Source organism: Nipponia nippon, unplaced genomic scaffold (assembly GCF_047370975.1).
Source record: "Nipponia nippon isolate SJK-2023a ecotype South Korea unplaced genomic scaffold, ASM4737097v1 scaffold_24, whole genome shotgun sequence".
Classification (NCBI taxonomy): Eukaryota; Metazoa; Chordata; class Aves; order Pelecaniformes; family Threskiornithidae; genus Nipponia; species Nipponia nippon.
This window is the reverse complement of record NW_028262341.1, coordinates 7,543,905-7,568,493: the sequence shown is the minus strand read 5'-3', so window position 1 is coordinate 7,568,493 and position 24,589 is coordinate 7,543,905. Positions and strand designations below refer to the sequence as shown.

The following is a 24,589-nucleotide window of genomic DNA, read 5'->3' as shown; positions in this document are numbered from 1 at the left end:
TGCAAACTCTATTTTACCTCTTAGCAGATCAAAGTGACAAATACTGGATCAATGTAGTAGTGAGCAACTACAGACATATTTTAGAGATGAAGCTTCTAAAAAATAAAAATAAAAAACGTAAAATACCGTAACTTCTGGACCAGCGTAAACAGGACTAGTAGGCACATCATCTTCAGGTCCACCTAGGGTATCTATTAGGCTGTCTAGTGCCGACTCATCCATACCAGGCTAAAAAATAAGCAGACCATTATAGAAGTTATCATGCTGTACAAAGAAAAAGAAAATATGAATCATCTGGTGAATCTGTAGAAAACTGCTGGAAACCAAACCAAAAGCTTTCTTTCAATAGGTCCTGAACTTGCCAAATTTTTCAATGAGAACTGTTCTTAAATTTGTTCCCCAATGTCAGTAACAAGATCCTTTGTATTTATATACCAGCTGATATACATGCATATATATAAAAATATAACTGAAGATAAAAAGTAATTAATTTTATGCTAGTTGTGGTAAAAGAGATTCTAAGTAAGTCCTATTTGACAAAACATAAATGACGCATCACTAGTATATTACAGATAGTCCTTCACCACCATTCATAACTACTACATAGCAATACTTCAGCAGCTACCAACTTATTTTTTCTGAAACTGGAGCATTTCAGAGAAAGAAATACTCTCTGAGATATTTTTACAAGGGAAGCCTTTGCCTGGGACTGTGTTTACCAACCTCAGTACTTGACTTATCAGCTGCAGTAACCACAGTTGCACTGGCTGCACCTGCACCAGCTTTGCCTGCACCAGCCGCTGTGGACATCTTCTCAGACTTAGGCTGGAGAAATAAGAGAAAAATTAAGAGATGGCTTTACTATATGGACCTATGTTAAAAGTTCTAGAGACAAAACAAAGTAAAACAAAGATGTTCTACTCAGGCATGCATATCTATTGTCCCTCTTCATCTATACTTTGAATAAAAAAGATAAGCTGGTTCTGCCTACTGGCTGAGTGGTCTAGAAGTTGAGTAGCTGCAGCCGGCATGATAGAACATCCAACTTTGAGGCCACGCATATTTTTTTGGACTCAGCAACTGGCTAATACAGCTGCACAGCATCCAGATGCTTGCGCAGAGCAAGCTACCATCTGCATGCAACAGTATGGAAACGTACCCTGTTTCCAGTGTGATTTTGCTGAGAGAAAGGAAGCATGCAATTTTAAGTACTCTACCTTTTTCTTTTACTTTGCCAGTAAAAGAAATCTGCAGTGCAGAAAGCTTTCATTTATACCCGATAGCTCTCAATAAACCATTAACACCAGCAGCAAATACTGCTCAAATAGGTAGGGTGAAAACTGCTTCAGGGAGTTAGGTGCAGGAGCAACACCAATACAAAATGCAGACTTCTGCATTACTGACATTCTCATTTACCGCAAAAAAAGTGGGTTGTAGTAGAGCTGCAGGAGCCCTTCATGTTACTCTGGCCTCGTCATCCAGACACATGCAGATCAGAAGACCAAAAGATGTAAATCTTGACTCTACTACACACTTTGCTGCAGCTCTTTCTCCACTTGGCCCTCTGAAATGACCCCTCCTCAACTTTTTCCCCAACCTTTCTCTTCCTAGTTTTTTTTTGAGTCTTACAGTCAGGGTGTATGGGCTGCCCTACTGCAAACTGATAACCTGCTGACCTGCTGTATTTGGAGCCAACACTGCTACTATAAACATGCCTGAAAGTCTACAGGTGAGGAGCTCCATGATGGCAACGCTCATATAAACAAAGCACTTGCTTGACTGACCAGACGGTCCCTTCTGTTCACCTTCAGCAGTGAAGGGGCAAGGGAAAAGACTGACGAAGAACCAATTACACCCACATAGCTGCAAGGAACTTGCAAAAAGCTTGCACGAATGACAGAGGAGCCCCAAAAACGTAACACATGGGAACAGGCCTACAATTCTGATCATCTTAAAGTTGCTTGCTTGGCTAACAGCCAGAGTGTGTTGGATAATGAAAACAGATGTACAAAGAGGACAACAAAAGGTGGATGCACATAAGGATCACCAAGCAACTAGCACAAGCTACCAATACCATCTGGCTGGGCAACTGTATCCGCATCTGATGCTTACTCATTAATGCTGTCATGGGTTAGCTGGAAGTGGTATATTCAGGATGTTGATTAAGTTAATTAGTGGGTAAAGTGTGAAATCTCTAAGTCCCACATTTTAGAGCGGCACAAGGTTTGTCATACACACCTTTAAACACAAGACAAGAAAAGCTTTTGAGCTTTTCTACATTGTGATTTTTGGGGGCCCAGTCTCACTCTACAATACTCAGCATGAAAATCCATCTTGATGTAGATTTCTAACCCCTACAATAACGTAAATAATAAAAATCGGATTGCTACTTGTACTATACCTTTGCTGTCTCTATGGAGGTCGGTTGTGGAGGCTGGTCAGCTTGAGTTGTAGTTACTATTCCTGTATTATTTGGTTTAGAAGTTGTTGTCACAGAAGGTGAGGTTTGGCTTTTTGTCTGTGTAGAGATAAACTATTATCATTAGATACAGAAGTACTTATGGGCTGGCTTTGTTTGGTTTGGTTTTTAAATTTTTTTTAGACAAAAAAAAGAAAGAAAGAAGAAAAATACCACAAGCAGCCCTCATTTAAAAAAAAAAAAGAGAGAGAGAGAGAGAGAAAGTATACAACTTACACCACTGGGTTCCTTTTGCCTCTCTTCAGATGGCTGTTTATTTTGAGAGTCTGTTGGCTGTCATAAAATAAAAAATTGAGATCATTTACCCTTACCACCATTCAATGCTATGGAACATGATCTACACCAGTTCAAATAAGCACAAGACAGATTTAAAGATGGTTAACAGAACACTTCTTAAGCTGTTGTGAAGCAATAAAGCATCCTGACTGTTCCCCCCAAACACTGCATTTCCACCCCGTCAGCTCCTAGCTCTTTTGCACACAGGTATATTACTAATCAGATGGCAGCTTCATGTGGCACAGAAATAGCAAAGACTTTAGCCTCTTTTTTCAAAGTTAGTCAAAGACCAAAGTACAACAACACGTCAAAGGTGAAAGAGGAGAATCTACCTTGGTTGACTGCATGTTTTTTCCAGATTCTGTTTTGGTTGTTGGTGCAGACTGAAATATAAGCAACATATATTCAGACAGAGATTAATATGCTTGGTTATTTCTAAGGGGTCGGCTTATATAAAGAAGAATATCAGACAGGTTCACACTAGTGAGCACATGTGTTATGTAACTAATATACAGTGCTTCGATCTTGCAGTTTACAACATCCTGGCACAGACCTGCACTCCAGCGATCTAAAAGCATTCAAATGTGTGCAAACACACACACGCATTTCTCGTATGAGGGATCAAAAAGAGAAGGAAAGAAGATACTAAACAAGTATAGTGAACAGTCTGATTTATACCTGAGAATTTTCTGCAGCCATGCCACAAAATTGATTCCTGTGATTCACCGCAAGTCAAAGTACAGTAAGCAATAAATTACTATTAGTAGAAACATGTAAGAACAAACACTGAAAAATTAAAGAACAGTTATATCTGACAAGAAGAAAGAAAAATGAAAATGCCAGCCTCCTCACTATATTTTTCTTACTGTTTTCTCTTGCTCTTGCTACTTCAGCTGTGCTATGATTAAGACAAAAAGAGCCAGTATAGCTACTAGAAAGTCATCTAGAGATGTCAAAGAGAAGGCTGCTGCCTAATGCACAAGCCTCAGAAGCTCTGGCCGCTGAATGGCCAGTGGAGCACATGGACCCAGCCAGGGGAGTGTGAGTTGATCTGCCAGGAACAGCACTGGGTGCACAGAGCACGCAGCGGGAGACGCAGACCCTGAAGCCTGGGCCCTTTTTTCCCCGTTGGGGCTGGCATCCCTACGCTTCCTCTGGAGCTGGTGGCAGACACCAGTATCGTGTCTTGTTGCGCTCTGTTCACCTAAAGCAGAGAAGAACTCCACCTAAGAAATAAGGAGCCACAGACAGAAGCCTTCCTTATCCCCTCTATCCTACTAATACACTGAGCATATTTAAAGTTACTAAGAGACAATTAATAGGTTTTTTTCCCCCAGTAGCCTATTACAAGTCAGTGAACAATTGAAAAAAAAATCTATTAGGCAGTAATTTAAATTTTTTCATTGCTTTGTAATGTTTTCATTTCAGCTGCCAAACATTAATTACCATTTAGATATATCTAGCTCCTGTTTTCTAGCTGACCACATAGAGAAATTTGCTAAATTTGTTTACCATTTGTTAATGCAAGTATTCTGTCCTGGTTTCAGCTGGGATAGAGTTAATTTTCTTCCTAGTAGCTGGTATAGTGCTATGTTTTGGATTTAGGATGAGAATAATGCTGATAACACACTGATGTTTTAGTTGTTGCTAAGCAGTGCTTACACCAGTCAAGGATTTTTCAGCTTCCCGTGCTCTGCCAGGTGCAGAAGAAGCTGGGAGGGGGCACAGCCAGGACAGCTGATCCAGACTGCCCAAAGGGCTATGCCATACCGTATGGCGTCATGCTCAGTATATAAAGCTTGGGGAAGAAGAAGGAATGGGGGGACGCTCAGAGTGGTGGCACTTGTCTTCCCAAGTAACCGTTATGCGTGATGGAGCCCTCCTTTCCTATCCTAGAGATGGCTGAACGTCTGCCTGCCAATGGGAAGTAGTGAATGAATGCCTTGTTTTGCTTTGCTTGCGTGCGCAACTTTTGCTTTACCTATTAAACTGTCTTTATCTCAACCCATGAGTTTTCTCACTTTTACTCTTCCGACTCTCTCCCCCATCCCACAGGGAGGAATGAGGAAGTGGTTGTGTGGTGCTTAGTTGCTGGCTGGGGTTAAACCATGACATATTCACATCCACACACTGAACCACAGACACTTGGTTGGGAAACCCTGAACGTGCATAAAAACGCAGATGCCTGGGCACAAGCTTGGCTAACGTCTCAAAGACCACAGTAAAGAACACAACACCAATGCACGTAAGTCACAACAGGTAAAATATTAGTAGAGAGGGAGGACAAAAATTTCCCAGACTCCAAAGTGGGGAAAAAATGTAAAATTAATTTAAAAAAAAAAAAAAAATTCACTTAAGCTCTCAGATTCCCCGCTTTGGATTTTCTCTTCACGTCTAACCTGATTAAAACACAGTAATTCTCAGGTTCAGCCATACTTAATATGCTCCCACTTGTACAATCCTCTTATTTATTTACTTGCATTTCTGTCAACACCCGACAACAGCTGTACAGAACATAAATTCAAATTCTCAGCCTGCCAAACCAGTTATTAGCAACTGCATGCCTTTTTTTTTAATATTGTAAATATTTTTTTAGTGACTACTTGATGTATTTGTTGTGTAGGGTATGCATTATTCATTATTCTTGTATACCTTTTAAAATGTGCAGAATTGCTCATACTATAAATTTATCTATGACAATGGTCACGAACATACAGAGTCATATGGGCAATGCTTTGATTCAAGAGACACACACAAGGAGATTCTAGGGCTACATTAAAACAAACACATACATGCTCACACACACACAGACACAGACACATCTATTTAGATACACTTCTAGCAATAACAAAGTTCAAATTCAATGAAAAAAAAATTATCACCAGGTGTCCTGGTTTCAGCTGGGATAGAGTTAATTTTCTTCTTAGTAGCTGGTATAGTGCTGTGTTTTGGATTTAGGATGAGAATAATGTTGATAACGCACTGATGTTTTGGTTCTTGCTGAGCAGAGTTTACACTAGTCAAGGACTTTTCAGCTTCTTGTGCTCTGCCAGGTGCACAAGAAGCTGGGAGGGAGGATAGCTAGGACAGCTGACCCAGACTGGCCAAAGGGCTATTCCATACCATATGACGTCATGCTCAGTATATAAGCTGGGGGAAGAAGGAGGAAGGGGGGGACGTTCGACGTGATGGCGTTTGTCTTCCCAAGTAACCGTTACGCGTGATGGAGCCCTGCTTTCCTGAGGATGGCTGAACACCTGCCTGCCGATGGGAAGTAGTGAATGAATTCCTTGCTTTGCTTTGCTTGCGCGCGCGGCTTTTGCTTTACCCATTAAACTGTCTTTATCTCAACCCATGAGTTTACTCACTTTTACTCTTCCGATTCTCTCCCCCATCCCACCGCGGGGGAGTGAGCGAGCGGCTGTGTGGTGCTTAGTTGCTGGCTGGGGTTAAACCACGACACCAGGCAAGTCAAACCAACAATTTTCGTACAAGATTATACATTCAAAGGCAACTATTCAGTCATCCTTTAAACAGTCAGCTGTGAGCAGTCACAACCTGAAGCCATAGCATCAGTTTACAGCCTAACTCCTACAGAGAGAAAAATGTTCCTCCTCCTCTTCTACTGCCTGCTTCCACCTGCACTGTGCCAGTATCCGAGAGGCTGCATTTTGAACTGACTCAGGAAACTGAAAAATAGCCTGGAAAAGAAAAACAGTATTTTTAACTAGTTCCCTAGTTTACAGTGCAGTTGCACAAATGTGTGCAAAAGGAAGAAAGCTGACTGGGATGTGTTTTTGTCGGTGGCAGTGGCAGCACCATGCTTCCTCCATTTCTCCAGCAAAAGCCACAGGCTGCCTGCTCTCCACCCTGGCCCTCCAACCTTTCCACCTAACACGCTGGGCTTTGCCTACAAAACAAGAAATTCCACATTCCTTCCTCTGCTGCAGTAACTCACAGCTTTCTCAGAGGGGCGTAATCCTGAGGGTTAATTTGAGACAAAGGATTCACATACACAGAACTGAAAGCTACAGAGGGATCCAGAGCACGTTTAAGAGTAGTTGCACACTAGAGAGACTCTAAGAAAGACAAATGAGACGTGGTTATAGTAGGCAATTAGGAAAGAGTTGTTAATTTGTAAGAAACTTAGGACTACAAATGAAAGTGACTCAGCACCTTTCTTTCTTTTCAAAGTCTACTGTCAAAATGCAGATGACTTGCTTAATCCAGCAGGAGGAAAGCATTAATAATGCAACAGACATTAAAGGAAAACATTAATTGTCTTACACATGCAAATGCAGGACATTGTTTCAAAGGGATTTGTGTTCACCAGTCTCACAGCTGAAGGGTGGTATATGCCTCTGCTACTCTATTTTTGTCTCATCTTGCAAACACCAGTTTTAAAGATCTGATTAGAAATTTACCACATTCTTCTAGAGTTATTTCAGATTCCAACCAGGGAAAGACCATAACTATTTTTAGATAGCTGGCTGGGTTAAACCATATGGAGAACAGCATCAGTAATGAACATGATACAAATGAGTTTGCTCACAAGCATGACCGGAAGATGAAACTGGAGACTTGCAGATACCTTCATTTACGAGTAATGATGATCACACGCAAGTGGAAATGGTTTAATTGTCGTCCAGCTCACTGCTACCCGTCTAAGTCTTACACATGTGCATGGAGGAAAAGGTTTTCAAAAGGCTGAGGGGAATGTAATGGCTAACTTCAAGACGGAGCTAGACTCTCCTCAGACATGCATGCTAAAATGACAAGAGGCGACAGATACAAGTTGAAGCAAAGGAACTTCCCATTTGATAAAAGGGAAAAAATCACTATAACAAAGGTGACCAAACATCAGAAACTGGCTACCCAGAGATGTTGTGCAATCTGCACTTGCAGGTATTCAGAACTTGTCTGGCAAGGCCTTGAGCAGTCTGATTTACCTGCAGAGCTGGCTCTGCCTGGACTGGAGGGCTGGACCAGAGACCTCCAGAGGCCTCTTCTAACCTCACTACTCTTAAGTGTCCCTTTATTTGTATTTACACAAGGTGCACACAGTCCTACGTTTTACCACTGCACAAGTCCCTGCTGGTCTAGTTTGGTATTCAATATTTTTGTTGGTTTCACTGTTACGATTATGGAAAATGAAGGAATGGGGGAATCATTAATCATTTGTTTAAATAATATATGTAAATTCTCTTAGGCAACAGAGGCGTAAGTAAGGATTATGACTCTCTTCTAACAAGTAAAGTACATGATTGATGACATAGCTTTGACACTAAAGAAGTTCTAGTCATAAGGCAAGACAGAACAAGCTTAAAGGACAACGGCAAGAAAGCTGTCAGACAGACAAAGATATGAGATTAACGAGAAGATGCAATTGTACATACACTAAACGCTGAAACTTGTCCTGAATTCTCTGAGTATGTGAAAAATTATCATTAGGTAAACAAGCCTGTAACTACACTAGGGGGAGCTATATACACATCACAAAGTGTGACTGAGCTAAAATTAAAATCGGTATTGCTGTCATAAAATCCTCCGAGTACTTTGTACAGTATTTTTTAGATATTTTTTGAAGAGGAAACTAAGCTGCAGAGAAGAAATACGCAAAATAAAGTTACTCAGTATCAAAGTACTAAAAAAGAAATCCCATTGCTTCATATATTCTATATTTGTGCTTAACTGCAAGCATGAGTTTCTCAGAAATTCATACCTTTGTTTCAGATGGCTTCATAATTTGTGATTTTGATGCATCTGCAGAGAGGGGCTGCTTCTGAGAGAAAAAAAACAATTAATTTCACCTGTTACACATACTACTATTAAGCAGGCACAAGCAACCTGAATTCATTAGATATCCAGCTAAAAATTAAGAATACATTATTATTGAAAATTAGAGTTATCATTTTAGATCTTCTGTCTTGTCTGTATTTCTACAATACATGTATGTATGATTTCAACAGCGTGATGCCCATAGATCTTCTCACAACAATTTTTTTTTCTCTGACACATACTGAAAGCAAATTTCACACCAAGTATCAAAGCAAACTCAAATGCTCCTCTCATACTGAAGCATATATACTTACTGGGCAGGATTCTTCCACATTTCTTTTTTTCTTTTTTTTTAAACAAACATTGTACTTTTGGATTTACTAGTTTGCCACACAGAATATTTAATACTAAATTATCAAACTCAAATATATTCAGATAAAAAGGAATAATTAATTTCTATGTAACATACACAAGTGTTTCTACATATCATGCAACCATTTTGGAAAAGCTGCAAATGACGCAGCCTGTTGTCCTAGCTTCAGTGATGTTAATCTGAGAACAGCATGTTTTAATTCTGCTATCACTGTATCAGATTTCAAAGCCCAGAAATGAATATTCTAATTGTCTCATCAATACTTTACACAGGTGTAATACTACCTCTCTATTCCTGCTTCATGTTCCTCTGCATAAAGCTGTATTTGCCATCTCGATCACAGCAACACATTCATAGTTTACATTTAAATGAACACCACAAGTTATCAATTTTTGTAGATTTTTTCTTCATGCTTACCATGTCATTTGCTGTATGAAAACATGCATTGTCTGAATGAACTCAGAAGCCATATGACTACTCCATACCTGTCGTGACTCCTTACTTCCACATAGAAAATTTTCTCATTTCCAGAACTTTTCATAGTACAAGCATTTGTCAACAATAAGACAAAAGTTGTACAGAATTCAAAAGGTGCACTGTGGTGATGACGGTGTGCTCTCCTCGCCAGTGTATCTGGTATCTTGCACACCGTAGTAAGAGGTTTGACTACTCTAAATATAGACTAGAGAGAATTTGCAACTGTCACACTAGACAAATGTAAGCAATTAATATCTGCTTCCATATATGTATATACATACAGATTGACTACATAATAGACGGGAACTTTTATATGGGTGGAGACATACACAGGAACGTATAGAGCCTCCTACATCAGGACAGGAAACAAAAGTTTTTAAACAATCTTTTTTATATATTTCCACTACCATCATCAGGTAATCTGTAGGCAATGCTATATTTTTCTTAATTTGCCCTTTAATAGTTTTTCCTTTCCTTTTCTTTCTTCTCCATGAAATTAATCTGAATTTCTTCTACATGACTAACAAGCAGGTATCTGTTCTACATCTTTGTATTAGTCACCCTAGTCCCTGTACATTTAATAAACACATTTACCTGAGCCCTTCCTTCCTTCCTCCCCTCTGAAAACTCCTACCAAGCGTTTTTCTTACAATACATTGGAAAATTCTTTCCCAAGTTCCAGCACAGCAGCACCACTACAACCTGCAGAGATTAGTGAAAACCTCTCAAACAAACCAGCTGCTTCTCCTTTCTACCCTGTCCAGCTGGATGGCAGTAACTAGCAGCTACTAAGAGATGAGGAGTATAAATATTTATGGAGGACGAACAGTAGTTTGGTGATAGAAAAGAGTTTCATGCATGGCTGCTGATCAGCAGCTATGGAGAATGCCAAGCCATCCTCCCCAAAAACATTCAGGGCTGGTTTGAGGCAACAAAACCCTGTCCTGAGGAGCTGGAAGGGGGAAGCGGGAAGGATGGCGGAGAGCAGAGGGCACCCTCCCATAGACCACCGCAGTGCCACACCACCATGATCTTCTGCCGTCCTTGGGGGCACGGCATGCCTTGCTTCATTTACAGCACTTTTTGCCTGAATTCCCCACTATTCAGGGCCTCCAATTTTCCACTCTCTCCCTGGAAAGAGCCACTACAAGGAGGAAGGGGATCCTTGTACTTCGAGCCCTTTAGTGCTTGGGATCTGCAACCCACTGAGCCTTACAGATTGACAACGCAAGAAGCTGCCAAGGTCCAACCCCTCGTTTGGTAGCCACCACGCAGCTGGTCAACACCAGCCTGACTCTGAGGGACTACTTTTTACTGCGGGTTGCTCTGCTCTTCCTCTCCCAAGGGTTGTGTGCTGTGAAGAGCCATGCCCAGCTGTTAACCGGCTGCATTTCCTGCAGCCTCACAGTTGGACTGCAGAAGGGGTGAAGCAACACACGGAACGTGTGTCAGGCGTGGAGGTAAATATTAAAATGCTGCCTAGCAACGGGCATAATAACCGCTTGACGCACAGCTGCCGCAGTGGCTGCAGCCCGGGCAGGCACACCCTGCTCCTACCCAGGGGTGGTAAACCCCCGCCGCGGCCTGGGCCCAACACTCCCTCACAAAAAAGTTACACTGCCAAACAGAAAAGCAAGAATGAGGAGAGTTCGACTTGCCTTGGAGGTTGGAGCTTGGCAGAGAAAGCCAGGCAGGTGCTCCCACAGAGAGAGCAAAGTTTTTGTTGCGTTGACAGGGACACCCCGGAGGGCAGAGCTGACAGCGGATGGAAAAATGAGTGTCATCGGCGCTGACGCCTGTTCCTCCTGTGGCTGCACCCCCCTGGGTCCTGCCTGAACAGAGGTACAGGTGTTGGAGGATGCCGTGCCGGCCCCAGTCCCAACCCACAGGGAAGGTCCCCTGCGAGCAAGGGGACAGCCAGGGGGGTCCCGGCCCGGGGGTCAGCTGCTGCATGGCACGGCTCTTCAGAAAGCACCTTTGGGGGCTGGGAGAGGAGGAAAACTCCACAGCAAAGCATCCAGGACTACAAGGAGGTCACCAGCACGGAGCATGCGGAGATGGCTCCCTGCAGAGGAACCCACCAGCAGTACGAGACCCCCACAACCACCCCAGAAGGGGCTCAAAAGACAGAGCAGAGGTTACAGGTGAACACCGATTAAGTGAAGACTGCTACCTGTTAATTAACCCCATGCTGCTAGCAGAGCTACCAGACGACAGGCAGCATGATGGCTGCAGGGTCACAGCCTGTGCTCTCAGCAGCCTGCATGGCAGGCAGGACAGGCAGAGACAGACAAGCACAGCAACTGACCAACAGACCTCAGATGCTTTTGGCCAGGAGTTAGAGGATGGCTTTCCAGGAAGGGCTGATGAAGGGACTGGGGATCTAATTGGAAACTCATTAGTCAAATTAGCAGGACAGTCACAACAGCAAAACTGTCACAAAAGCAAGAAAGTGGGTTAGTAGAACAAAACAAAAAAGCCTACCAAAAATGGGTTATCTAGTCTCATGGGATGTACCTCAGAAATCTGGATGTAAAAGGGAAGGTGTTACAGGAGAAGAAAACAGAGAAAGTAAAGGTGATAAACATCAAGAGAACATAATTTTAACTATTCAGGGAACTGGATGCAAATGCCTGTCTGAAAAAAGAAAATGGCAGGTGATGAACCCCCATGAGAGCTCTCAGTTATGGAAAGCTGGAAATCACTGAAACTGCCCCACAGGCAATGTAGTGAAAGCTATTGTCAACTAAAACTATAAATTTTGGAAATTCATGGAGAAGACTCATCAGACTGCAGGAGGATACTGCCCACCCTTAGAAAGAAGCAGCCAGGTAACAAGGCACCAATGAGGTACATTCAAAAACAGAAGAGATGCTGAAAACATTTACCAAGCAATCAATAGAGAAACACTTCGATGATAACAAGAGAATAAATAAGAATCGACAGATTGGTGAAGAATAAAGCAGGTAAAGACAACGTAACACTTAATACACTCAAACATGGAAATAAGCCTGGTGGATAAGAACGAACGAACCTCCAGAGGAGGACATGCTATCACTGCAACTTCTCGCAGTACTTGAGGTGACATTTTGTTGAATGAAACAGGGAAGTTAGTGTGTAACGCTGGGTCACAAGCTTGCTTTCAGCCAGCTTCCAGCCTGAACATTTCAGGGAGTTCCTGACGGGATCTCCAACAGGCTGGTGGTAGGTTGAAGGAGATCAGATCCAACAACACAAAAACCCAAAAGCTAGGCAGGCAGCAATACTGACAAAAATATGTAAGGTTACAATGACACAGGCTGAGATACTCTTGCCAAAAATAACCAAGGAAAGAGGAATCCAAGATAAAAATCTGTTACCATGACAACATAAATATAAATGTAAAATATGGGAATAACTTTCCATCTTTTTGGCCTGAACTTCTCCAGTCAAGTGCTAGGACAGTTTTGGCCATCACACTGCACGACAGATGAATAAAGAAAGATCTGAGGACAGCTTTACGAAAAAAAAAAAATTAAGAAGTATATACGAGGGACTTAGTGACAGGAAAAGCAAGTTGGCACTGGATGTTTCGTCTTCTGGTCGGGGAGCCAAGAAAATGGGAAAAGAAGGAACTGGCTTATTCTGTAACAAAGAATCTCTCAAGTCAGAGCTCAAAGATCTTGCTTCCTGGGAAAAGAGTCGCTCTGTGGCAGAGGCTACCTAGATGAACCAGGCAGCCTTTGGGCCAGCTTCTATAAATATTTTCTGACCGATATAGCTGTACTCAGTCTGGGACAGAGGACCGAAGAGCCACCTGACTACTCTTACACACTTTACATATGCATGAGTTGGGACTGCTTCTCAGGCTTACAGCTAACATCAACTTCATTATTTCAATATTACTAACTTACAGGGTTACTTCAATACAGCTATGCAATGCAAGGCAAAACCTAATCTACCTGACTACAAATGCTTGCTTCTTTGTATGAATGGTTTGTAAGATGTGGGCAGTAAATGCTCTTTAGAGAACTATTGTGAAAAATAATGGGTTATTTACACTTAAGTGTAAAATACCACTTGAGCTGTTACAGGTTTAATCTCTCACTTGCTTTGATGGCATGTGGTAATGGCTACGCAACCCTCATCCCCCCAGACATCTGAAGGCTGTGAGCAGGCAGAAGGCGGGCCAAGGATGGCACTGAGCGGCCATGCCACCGTCTCACAGTGCACTTCGGAACACCGCGAGCAACGCAACGCAGAGTCTTCCAAATACATTCGTGATAAAGAATCAATACTGCCATCTGTGGCACAAGTGCAATTCCATTAATTTTCCACTAAGCCAAGTGGAGTTGCAAAACACAATCTGAGCCAACATCTGTATGTGTGTATATGTACATACATACAGATAAAAAAATATATAAACATATATATTTAAAGCTACACAGCAGCTAAGATAAGCAGTGATTTAAAACTGGAAAAAAATGTAGCACTGATACTACCTCTTTATATAAATGTTATTATTACAGTATCTATAATAGCTGAGTTACACATTACAAATGTGAATGCTTCTGTGTCATTTTCCAAACCAAGTAATTCTGGAAATATCCTATTTTGTAATTACGGTTCTTATCCATAGTTCTGCTATTAAGTTGTTAAGAGAAACAACACTTTTTTAAGAGAAAGATAATAAAACTCCACACAACTAAGTGAACAACATTTTTTCCAAGATTTCAGGCTCTCAGTTAGTTTTGTGGAGGTTTAACATTAAAAACTTAATGAAATGGAATAGCAGGATATAGGTTTCCAGTTAGTACCTGTATATTATTCAGACACTGGTATGTTTACATAAAACATTCCTACTATATATGCCACTATGTTGTCCTGTTTTGATGAGTTTCTCTGTAGAAGTAATCAGCACGATTTCCAAACAATTTACATGGCAATTTCTAATGACTTACTTTGCCATATGTGACTACCGGCATGCCTCTTTCATTTCGAAAGCCTATTATCATTGTTGAAATTCACAAACACCGCATGATATAAAAAAAGCCTACTGCCCATGCCAGCTACTGGGGGGGGGGAATCCTTGGAGAACAGTTACTTTTTCTGTAGCTAAATTCTAATTAAATCTAAAATTCTTTGCTAATGTTGTTACTGTGATGCCACTGAGCTCGTTACAGCCCTGACCCAGCAAAGCCCCCCAACTTTGCACTGGCTGCCATAAAGCAAACCAAACTAGATAGGATTTAATATGTAAGCATGGAGACTCATTTGAATAGGCAATTGGCTGAATTCATGCTTTCAATTCTTCAATATACATCATTTTAAATACCCATCTTAAATAAAAAAAAACCAAAACCACAACAAAGCAGCTCCTATCTCTAGGGATGCTTCCTGTGCTTTTAACATTCATAAACTGAGCTGGTGTGAATATAACCTAAAAATAAGTAAGAACCATTACTATTATTATAGTTTAAATTTCCACAACTTGACAAAGATAAAATGAAAAGTAATTGTAGAGATACACCGACTCCCCCTTACAGCTAAGAAACTTAGAATAGATTTGCTCTGTTCAAATATGCACTCACAGTTCAGAGTAAACGTGAAGAATAAACTGAAACAGAGTTAAAGTACATTCATCTGCAGAGGACAGACAAACCTCAACAGATAAGTTTGCTAGGTGTCAAAATGAAACTGCATTGAGACTCTTGGTACAGACGCTGCCTGGGGAAGGGCCGGTGCGCAAAGAGATGAGTGGGTGGAGGACTATGCACGAAACTCAACCATCAGGAGAGCCTCACCAGGACATTCCTGTCTGAAGGGCCATCTTAGGAGCGCTCCAGAAGAGGACCTGCCATCTGACAACTGTCAAGCTCCACATGCGCTCTCCTCCTAAGCAACAGTAAACCTAGTAACAAATAGTAGGATTATGTTGGTGCTTCTTTTCTAGATCAGAAAGTGGACTGTAGTAAATCAGAGAGACAAAACCCAAAGACCACTGGTAACACAGGACCATGCCTCTCTGCAAAACTCAATTCAAAAGATGATCCAGGTTACTACTGGGGAAACAATCAACCCTGAAATTTTATTCTTCTGCAATTTTCTCACCACACAGAATACGTATTTGCAACAAATATTAAGCTATACCCAGGAGCAAGATCAAACATAATTTAGAGATGCTAAAAGAGCACACAGGAAATAAACACATCCTTTTTCTCATGAAACAAAAACATGATGAATTTTTTAAAGAGACTGGTTTGAATCAAGAAATTGAAAAGCTGATTAGCTCATGAAATGTTTTTACAGCCTCAAACACTGCTAAATTTATTGATGATCGCAGCACATTGAGCCAGACAACATTCGTAACACAGACTCACTTATTGTTTTCTTCTCTTTTGATTACTAAAATAAAATTTCTGCCATTTTGGTGCAGAAAAGAAACTTAGCAATACTTACTTACTCACTGAATTTTATGTACCAGCTAAAGCTGATTAGCCATACTACTCAAATTTAAAGTAACAGGTTTTTAAGCAGTCTTTTTTGAGATAACATACTTGTATTTGAATTTGGTCACACTAAATCAAGTGTTATCAAGCACAAGCTGTGAATAAGATCAGTATTATATTTACCACAGCATAGAGCAAGGCTTCATACCACCTAGAAACTAATCGATCTGCCAAACCACCTTTAGGTTAGATGTCTGGTTTAAGATTTCTGGATTTCAGCAATATATGTCAAGTCCAAAGCTTAATACTGGTGTGTTTGTTTTCCTTTATTTTAATAACTATTAAGTCACTATTAAGACTCTGAAACAGCTTTATGCTTGAACAAAAAACAACTGAGGGCAGCAAATGACAACTGACTTTAAATAATTTTTGTACCATTTGACTCTTTTCTTTAACTTCCAGCACCTCAGTTCATGCTTACTTATACGCAGGAAGTTAGGGATCTGCAGAAATATTTAGAACTATCCCACAGCTGATGGTAAGAAGCGCTATGTATTAATTTGTTACTATCTCCGACTGCGTCTAATACTTTCACAGGTTTTTTTGTTTCGTTGTTTACTTTGTTTGGAAGCAGAGGAAGAGTTTGCTAGTTGGTCACAAAGCATGCACAGTACCTAAACACGAAGAACCTTTACATACACACAGTTCAATCTGTCGGCAGAAGAAATTATTTAGACCTAAGTATGTAGCACGGCTACTCCTCTATAATCTTCACGATACAAGGGCAACTTCTATTTAATGTCCTTTCATGATTATTGCAAGAGATCTGGAAAGAAAGCCAGTATATGCCGAGCAGGGCAACAGAGTTCATCTGCTGCCTTCAGATTCTGCGTGTATGCAAACAGACTACCACTTCAATATCACAGGCTGAACAGTCCTTGTTTCTTTTAAATGGAGTTAAAAGCAAAGACTGCAAGAAAGTTCTGGTTTTGTATCCAGATTATACCTCTACCAGCATCAAACAGACGCTTTGTTTCACTGGAAAAGTTTTTCAACACACAGCATCAGGCAAGTAAGAGCATTTTATTTTCAAACTTACGTTTCATTGTCAAAGATGTTAATTTTATTGTCATTTTGATGAAGACTGATCTCAGTATTTCCACTTGATCACAGAATGGGTTATCTAACTTGAAATTTTCCTCAACTATGCATGGACAAATACTCAGAAAAGCCATACTTCTGAGCATCAGGTAAAACTCCTCACTGAGCATACAGAAGCATCATGAAAAGACTCGTGACATCAACAGTTTGTTTTAAACTCCCCACTCTTATTTCTTCTTAAAATGTGCTCTTTGATTACCTCCTTTTGGAAACTTCCTGTTTCCATCGCAATAAATTCTACGAGTTGGCATATACTGAAATTTCATTTTCATTCAGTCATATTCAAATATTAGAAGCAGAACACCAGTACTGTCACTGCTCTTCTCAGGTTCCCACTCTGCACCACAGACCATGTTGCGGTTTAACCCCAGCCAACAACCAAGCACCACGCAGCCGCACGCTCTCTCCCCCCCCCCCCCGCCCCAGTGGGATGGGGGAGAGAATCGTAAGAGTAAAAGCGAGAAAACTCGTGGGTTGAGATAAGAACAGTTTAATAATTGAAATAAAATAAAGTAGAATAGTAGTAGTACTAATAATAATAAAATATACAAAGCAAGCGATGCACAATGCAATTGCTCACCACCCATCGACCAATGCCCAGCCTGTCCCCAGGCAGCAGTCCCTGCCCCCAGCCAGCTCCCCCCAGTTTATATACTGGGCATGACGCCATACGGTATGGAATAGCCCTTGGGCCAGTCTGGGCCAGCTGTCCTGGCTGTGCCCCCTCCCAGCTTCTTGTGCACTGGGCAGAGCATGGGAAGCTGGAAAGTCCTTGACTGGTGTAAGCACTGCTTAGCAACAACTAAAACATCAGTGTCTTATCAACATTATTCTCATTCTAAATCCAAACCACAGCGCTAAACCAGCTACTAGGAAGAAAATTAACTCTATCCTAGCCGAAACGAGGACAGCATTACAGTAATGTACGAGCTGGTCACTGTAGCAGAGCCCTCCTTTTTTGCGGATAGCTCAAAAATCCTATTTTCACTTATGCGTCCTGCAGAAGGTAAGTATTTAGCTGCAATTACTACAGATAACTGTTTCCATTTCTGCGTGTTGTTTTAAACACCAGAACGTTCCAAAGCTATCTGCAGTAGCAAACTGCAAGCTGATAAGAAAACATCAGGAAAACGCGCCATTAGGTGCCAGCCACATGCCACACAGAGCTGCTGAGCTCAGCTAGGATTTGTGTCACTTGGTCTGCAGTATCACCGAGAGACAGCATGCAAAGCCCTTCTCAGCAGAGCTGGAATAGAAACAGGGAGTTACGAACAGAACCAGTATTCTTTAAAGGGGGGGTTAAAAAGATAAAAATGTTACATAAAAGAAGACTTCATCTTAAGATTGAAGATCTCCAATGTTATGAGCTCGGTTATTTTTACTACAATAATCAAACTAGGCAATGCTCAAAATGGGCGGCTGGCAGTCACAAGAACTAGTGAGCGACACTCTGAATTAGAAATTGGATTTTTCACCCCCAGGATGCAGAAGCACAATATTATTAATGAAGCCATATGAACTGATACAGACATTGTCACAATGGTGTTGGCTACCAAAATGAATGGAAAATAAAATAGGAGGATAAACAAAAATCACCAAGTCAAGGACTTTTAATAGAATTTTGGTTTTAAAACATAATCTAAGGATAACACTGCATAACCTTTGGGGGGTGTTGAGTTTTCTTCTTAGATCATTTTAGAAAAACTCAACATTGTTTTACTATTCCCACTTGAAAAGAGCCAGATTGGGGCATTTCTTGCTTCAGCATTGGCTCTTACCACAGTATCTCTCAAAATTGCTTCCGAAGGGCCCTCCGCATGCTCTGGAGGAATAAGCACATTATTGTTGAATTAAAAAAATATAATCTCCACCTTTGTGAGGCCTTGTCCTGCCCCACAGAGGCTTCCTTCCTGGAGATCAAAAATGTTAAGTTTTCTCATCAGTTCAAGCACTTCTACTAAGCAAGACATAAAGGCAGGCACAGAGCTGACTTCTTCCAGAACAGGGAAGGTTTCTGAGCCTTAAAGAGCTCCCGAGGAGCTCACAAGGCCACTGACTCCCCTGCTTCCCTACGAGGTTCTTCCTTTGGCAGAAGAGTCTCCAGACAAAGTCCCAAGCTTTTTTGAGTGCAAGTTTTCCTCCCTCAGGAAAACAAGAGCAGAAACTATGTGAACAAATACACTGAAGACAAGCTCACTGCAAAAAGCAGTTCCTTTACTTTCTGGAGACAGAGGTTTCTCCTCTACCCCCATTTCCAGTCCTCCCAAGAGCAACTACCTTCAGTGCAACACACCTTTGCCTAGATTCCAAACTGGGAGTGTCTGCTTAAGGTGCAAAGCTCCAGGAACTAGAGCTCTGAGAAATACTGGCTGAAGGACTCATCTGTGAGACTCCAAGATCAGGAACAGAATTTTCTGCGAGCTCTACATACCCCATGTATCTAACCACTCTTGTAAAAAAAACAAAAAACAAAAAAGCACTGTTTTATACAAGAGGCTGACAGTAACAAATATGTTAGTCTAGAAAAGAAAATGTCTTATGTAGAAGAAATTACTATCCAGTATGCTTTATGTCAATTAAAAAAAAACAACATTGAGAAAACTACTTGTCAAAAAAAGATAACAGATCAGCAGAGGTCTCTGCAATGTTGACGAACTCTGTGTTATTTAACACATTATTTTCGCTTTCTCCTAAGAAGAAAAGAGAAGCAGGGATGATACTGATCCTGCCACTTGTCACATGAAGATAGATCTTGTTTTCTCAGTTTGTTTTTGGACCAAATTGAAAACATTCATGATTACGGATCAGCAGTTTTAGTCTACAGTAACTATGATCAAATAGTGGCATAACCTAAGCAACACCTACCTATCTAACTTGTACTACTACAAAAACAACAATAATATACAATTCATTGAAAAGTATTAGTTTTTCCCATATGTTTGTTGCATCTGATATTTTAACATGTTTTAGGTATCAAGTATAATAAAGTCTTGTTGTCAACATGTTACTGATACCTAAGCACACTTCAACCAAAGATCCCCACGCCCTGACTACACAATATTCTGTATGTGCCACAGGCATACTAAGCTCTGCATTTGTATTCCAAAAAATAAAGAGTTTCTGAAGCAATAACAGTGTGGGCTATGAGCAATGAAAAAAAAAAAAAAACAACAACAAAGAAAACCCCAAACCAAAAATATAAATACAGAACAACTTAGACACTACTTTAAAAGTCTGCTCTTCCTTGTCCCTCTCTTCTTCAAGCCTGCTTATGTCATGTAAACCACTTGTGTAATGTGTAAAACATGCAGTCTTATACAGTGTCTAAAAAGACTGTTCCCAACATGCTAAAATAATTTTAAAAGTCAATTCACTACACACAGCTAGCTCTGGAGCACTTCAAGCCTGCCGATGAGAGGATCAGGTTGGAAGCCCTGGAAGTCAGCAGCCTGTGTTATTTCAGCCCACAAAATTAATTCCCGGAAGAAAAGGGGAAAAAAAACCCTGAACACGAATGTAAATTAGCCTAAAGCAGAGGGATTAGGAAAGCAAAGAGAGTACGAGTAGCTAACTTACTTGGTACACACGTGCCTTCTGTTTCCAGCAGGAATGCTGGGATATGGCTGTTTTTCGCCCCACCGCCGGAGCAGGCTGTGGTTTTCGTTTTCAGGAGGTGCTGGCCAAGCCCTTGACGAGCTGGTGTGCTGAGCAGCGCGCTCCCCACCCAGCAGGCATGGCCGCCCCACCTCCAGCACAGCCTGCCGGTGCCTGCGCCCGGGGAAGGAACCAAAATAATCAGGTTCAGGCTCCGACAGCGCCGTGACAGCGCTGATGCAGAGGCGTACGCGGGAGCTCTGCCTTCTGCACTGCAGCGCCTCTTCACGTTCGGCGTGAACCGATGAAGAGCAAACCCCATCTCCTGCTTCTGAGGTAGCTGCTGGACGTGGCTCGACCTGGTTCCCCCACCAGACACAGCAGTCACCGAGCTGATGGCATGGAGAGCCACGCGGCAAAAGCGGGGACGAAATGCCTGCCAGGATGGCACGACTTAGGGACGGAGCTACTTTTAGCTTTCAAAAAGCAGTATCCATCTTCCACCTTTCGAGTTAGTGGCACTGGTGCTGAGGGAAGGAACTGACTCATTTCCCCTCAACAAGACTGATATTTTTAGTAGAAGTTTATGGGACACCCCCTCCCTCAATTCAGACTGATTCTCCAGACCCCCTGAGTACATAAATGTTATTAACTGAAAAAGGGATAGAGATGGTTGGATCAGTTAAGGCCACTGGAACTTGACTGATCAGGACTATTTTTAAGCATAACAAATGCAAATAATTTATATTAATTTAGAAGGTAAAAGGTGCTTCTTGCAATACCAATAGTGACCTGCTCTTGAATATTTTTTTTTTTTTTTGCTATAGAATCAAATTCTCAATACCTGTAGTATGGGAAGGAATTTTTCTGTTTGTTTTTAAAGAAAAAGCCCTCACACCACTAACAAACTCTGCCACCATTTTTTCATAATACCCTCTATGCCGCCCTTTATCTCAAGGGAACAGGAAACAAAAGTCAGCCCTAGAAGGGAAGTAGAAAGGGAAAAACGCCCAAAGATACGACACAGACTGATAAGGAAAATATCCCATTTTTAAGTGAAGTACAGAATGTTTTTTGTGGCATGACTGTATTATTTTGATCATTGCATAGTTTTACAAGGTGCAACTTCTGCAGTGGCCTCCAGATCAGACACTTCTTTTACAGCCCTACTTTTCAAACGTGAAGATGACCTCGGATGATGGATGCCACATCCCACAACGTTACACACAGCCAGCTCTTCCACACAGGAGGCAGCTTCTGTACTCCTACAGCTTCCAATTTTTAATGTTTTGGTCTATTTTTAGCATGCCTCTGGTACCAAGAAAACCAGCACTGTTCTCCACAAGGACAGCGTTCTCATGATTTTCACATGTCAGGCTACGTGCTGGCAACAGCTCTGACGGCAACTTGTAGGAACAGCCCCATGATTTGTCATAGTCTTGCTGCAAAACACCTATAAATTGAGGATCTGTGCAGCATGACACACACCTACTCTAAGGAGAACACAAAAAGGAAGTTCTCGGCCCACGTAAATATTTTTCTGAATAACCTCAAAATCTAGAGATAGCCTTTCCAACCTTCACAATATGACTGGTAACATAGGAATAAGTTTACACATTTCCATGGACATTCCCAGTTGGTACTGTGACTTCAGATGCCTTGTAGTCAAAAATGCCTTCCTTCACAATAAGATGTCTGTGCAAAGCTCATGAAATAAAAATTTAGTGACAGCTAAGTAAGGTATGTAGCAGAAAAAACATCCCAGCAAATAGACTGACAGCAGGAATCACTTTTGATGATAATCTAGATAAACTTGTCACAGAATTTCCTGTCTGCTGCAGAAATAGTAGAGACTCACTCAAAGATATTTAGTAATCACTCTTTTTTTCCTTCTTCTTGTTTTTCTGTCTGTTGCACAAGCAGATCAAATCCCCCTTAAAAACTGTTAATTTAGATGCCAGCTGAAAGTAACTAACCTTAAATTTCTTAAATCATTAGGACAAGAAGCCTTCTCTGAAAATATTCAAGATCAGGCAAGTCAGAAATAAAAATAATTCTTACTGTATTTCCACTGTTGTTGAATTCTTCTTGCTTCAATAAATTGTCCATGACAGTAATATGGACAAACATTCTCACTTCACTAAGCTATAGCAGCCAGCAACAAAAAGAAAATTATTACTCATTAAGAACTCATTAAGAGCAATGCCAAAAACCTCTTAAATAAAAACCAGCAAAACTTCATTTGGTATCAATAGAATTACCATATAAGAACACAAAGATACAAGAAAGATAGCTGGATCCAGCTGAGTTCAAATATTAGTGCCTTCTATTAATAGCTATGATTGAACACTGAGCTAGAAGTTGGCTTTCCTGTTGGCTATGGAACTGGCAAAAACAATTTGAAAGGCTGTAAAAGAAAACACAGCAGTGCTGGTAGGCGACCTTCGGCAGAGAAAGAGGTTAGTTTAGTTTCTCCTCTTCACTACTGCCTGTTAATCACAGTAGCGATGACCTCCTGGTTTGTGCACCTTGGCAGTTAATGTATACATGGAGGCTGCTCATGAGCAACCAGTAAATATTCCTGATGATCATAACCTTACCTGAATCTTAACTTTTCACTCCATTTATCCCTGTGCTTACTGAAGAGACCCTGGTACAAAATAACAGTCAAACAGGACTTCACATCAAAAATGAAAGAAAGGCTTGTGACAGATAGAAAAAAGAACATCTGTTTCAGTTAAATATCTTTAAATCATTAATTTAGATTTGAGTCATACAGATACTGGGCACATCAAAGTTGCCAATTCAACTTTCCAGGTGCCCTTAACACCTGGAACACAAAAGCCATACAGATATAAAAGAGAGGAGACAAGAGGGGCTGCACTTACACCACACAGACTCATATGCATCCGAATAAAATCCCTATAAGACAACACTGAGCAGAAGTAGTGTATAAATACTGGCTGCAATGCTAGGAACTTAAGAGTGAAACAATAAAGAGCACAGGGATAAAATTAAGACACAAAGAATGACAGTTCAGATACACAGTGCAACGAAAATGAAGCCAGACAGATAAGTGCTTGCCTTAGGAGTAGTCCACATTACTGGATATCATCACTGGAAAATTAAAGTACCCACATATTAGCCAGGCATTATGCAATGACAAGCATTCATCACGCACAAGCTCCTGTATCTTAAATTCAGCAGTACAGGCGACCCAAGCAAAACACAAGCCATCAGTTATTATTACATCCTAACTGAAGGAAAAATTACTTAGGCCCTAATATAGAGGCAGTAAAACCCCCTCTGGCTATTCAATTTAGAGTAAGTGATTTCACCATAGGGTAAGAGCAGGTTGAAAAAAATGAACAGCTCTAGCTGCAGCAATTTAACTGCCCCACCTCACCCGCCTCTTCAAAGAAGTCAGAAATGTATCTGGGATAAGGTACATTAATGAAAAGTATTATTGACGAACAAAATGGTTAAGAAATCGGAAGAGCTTTTGCACGCAGGACACATTAAAGCTACAGCAGGGAAAAAAAATAAAGGAAGAAACAGCAGTCCCAAAGTTGTCTGAACACTGGTGAAATATTTTTTATTGCATTAGAAGATTTGACCTATTTTTGCAGCAAAAGAGAAAAGGCTGCCTTGCCTTTTCAAGAAATACTTCCTTTCCTGTAAAATCCCTGTAAAAATAAATATCCCTGCAAAAGTTTTCTTTTGAATAGGTATTTTAAGAGACAAAAAGAAGACAGAAAAGAATACAGCTAGCCAAATGGCTTAAAAAAAGTATGGGTAGCACAAACTACAAGAACAGAACAATAAATCTCCGAGTTTTGCTCTATTTTAAATAACACTACAGGATCGCAGGAGATTGTTAAAATTAAAAGATATAATTAAGAGAAGGTTTAGCCTAACTGAAGAAAGGTAGTCATGGCCAAGTGGGAACTAAAAAGGTTAAACTTAAAATAAGTATTGATTAAGGGTCAATATTAGACAGCATGAGGTAAGTATTTTCATAGT

General features: G+C 40.9%; 1 protein-coding gene across 10 annotated transcripts in view; it reads right to left on the bottom strand.

The window, feature by feature from the left end:
• CAST (calpastatin) overlaps positions 1-24,589 on the bottom strand; it is a 66,379-nt gene that overhangs the window by 21,638 nt on the left and 20,152 nt on the right. For 4 of the 10 annotated variants that reach the window (XM_087761579.1, XM_087761581.1, XM_087761585.1 and 1 more), the window contains exons 4-9: positions 8,478-8,537; positions 3,088-3,138; positions 2,696-2,752; positions 2,402-2,518; positions 724-825; positions 127-228 (exon numbers count right to left, since the gene is read on the bottom strand). In XM_087761579.1, coding sequence (XP_087617705.1) covers positions 127-228; positions 724-825; positions 2,402-2,518; positions 2,696-2,752; positions 3,088-3,138; positions 8,478-8,537 — 489 coding nt within the window. Of the gene's footprint in view, positions 1-126; positions 229-723; positions 826-2,401; positions 2,519-2,695; positions 2,753-3,087; positions 3,139-8,477; positions 8,538-11,041; positions 11,216-20,548; positions 20,803-24,589 lie in introns of those variants that run through there. The other 6 variants (XM_087761584.1, XM_087761586.1, XM_087761587.1 and 3 more) reach the window with 6 other exon arrangements.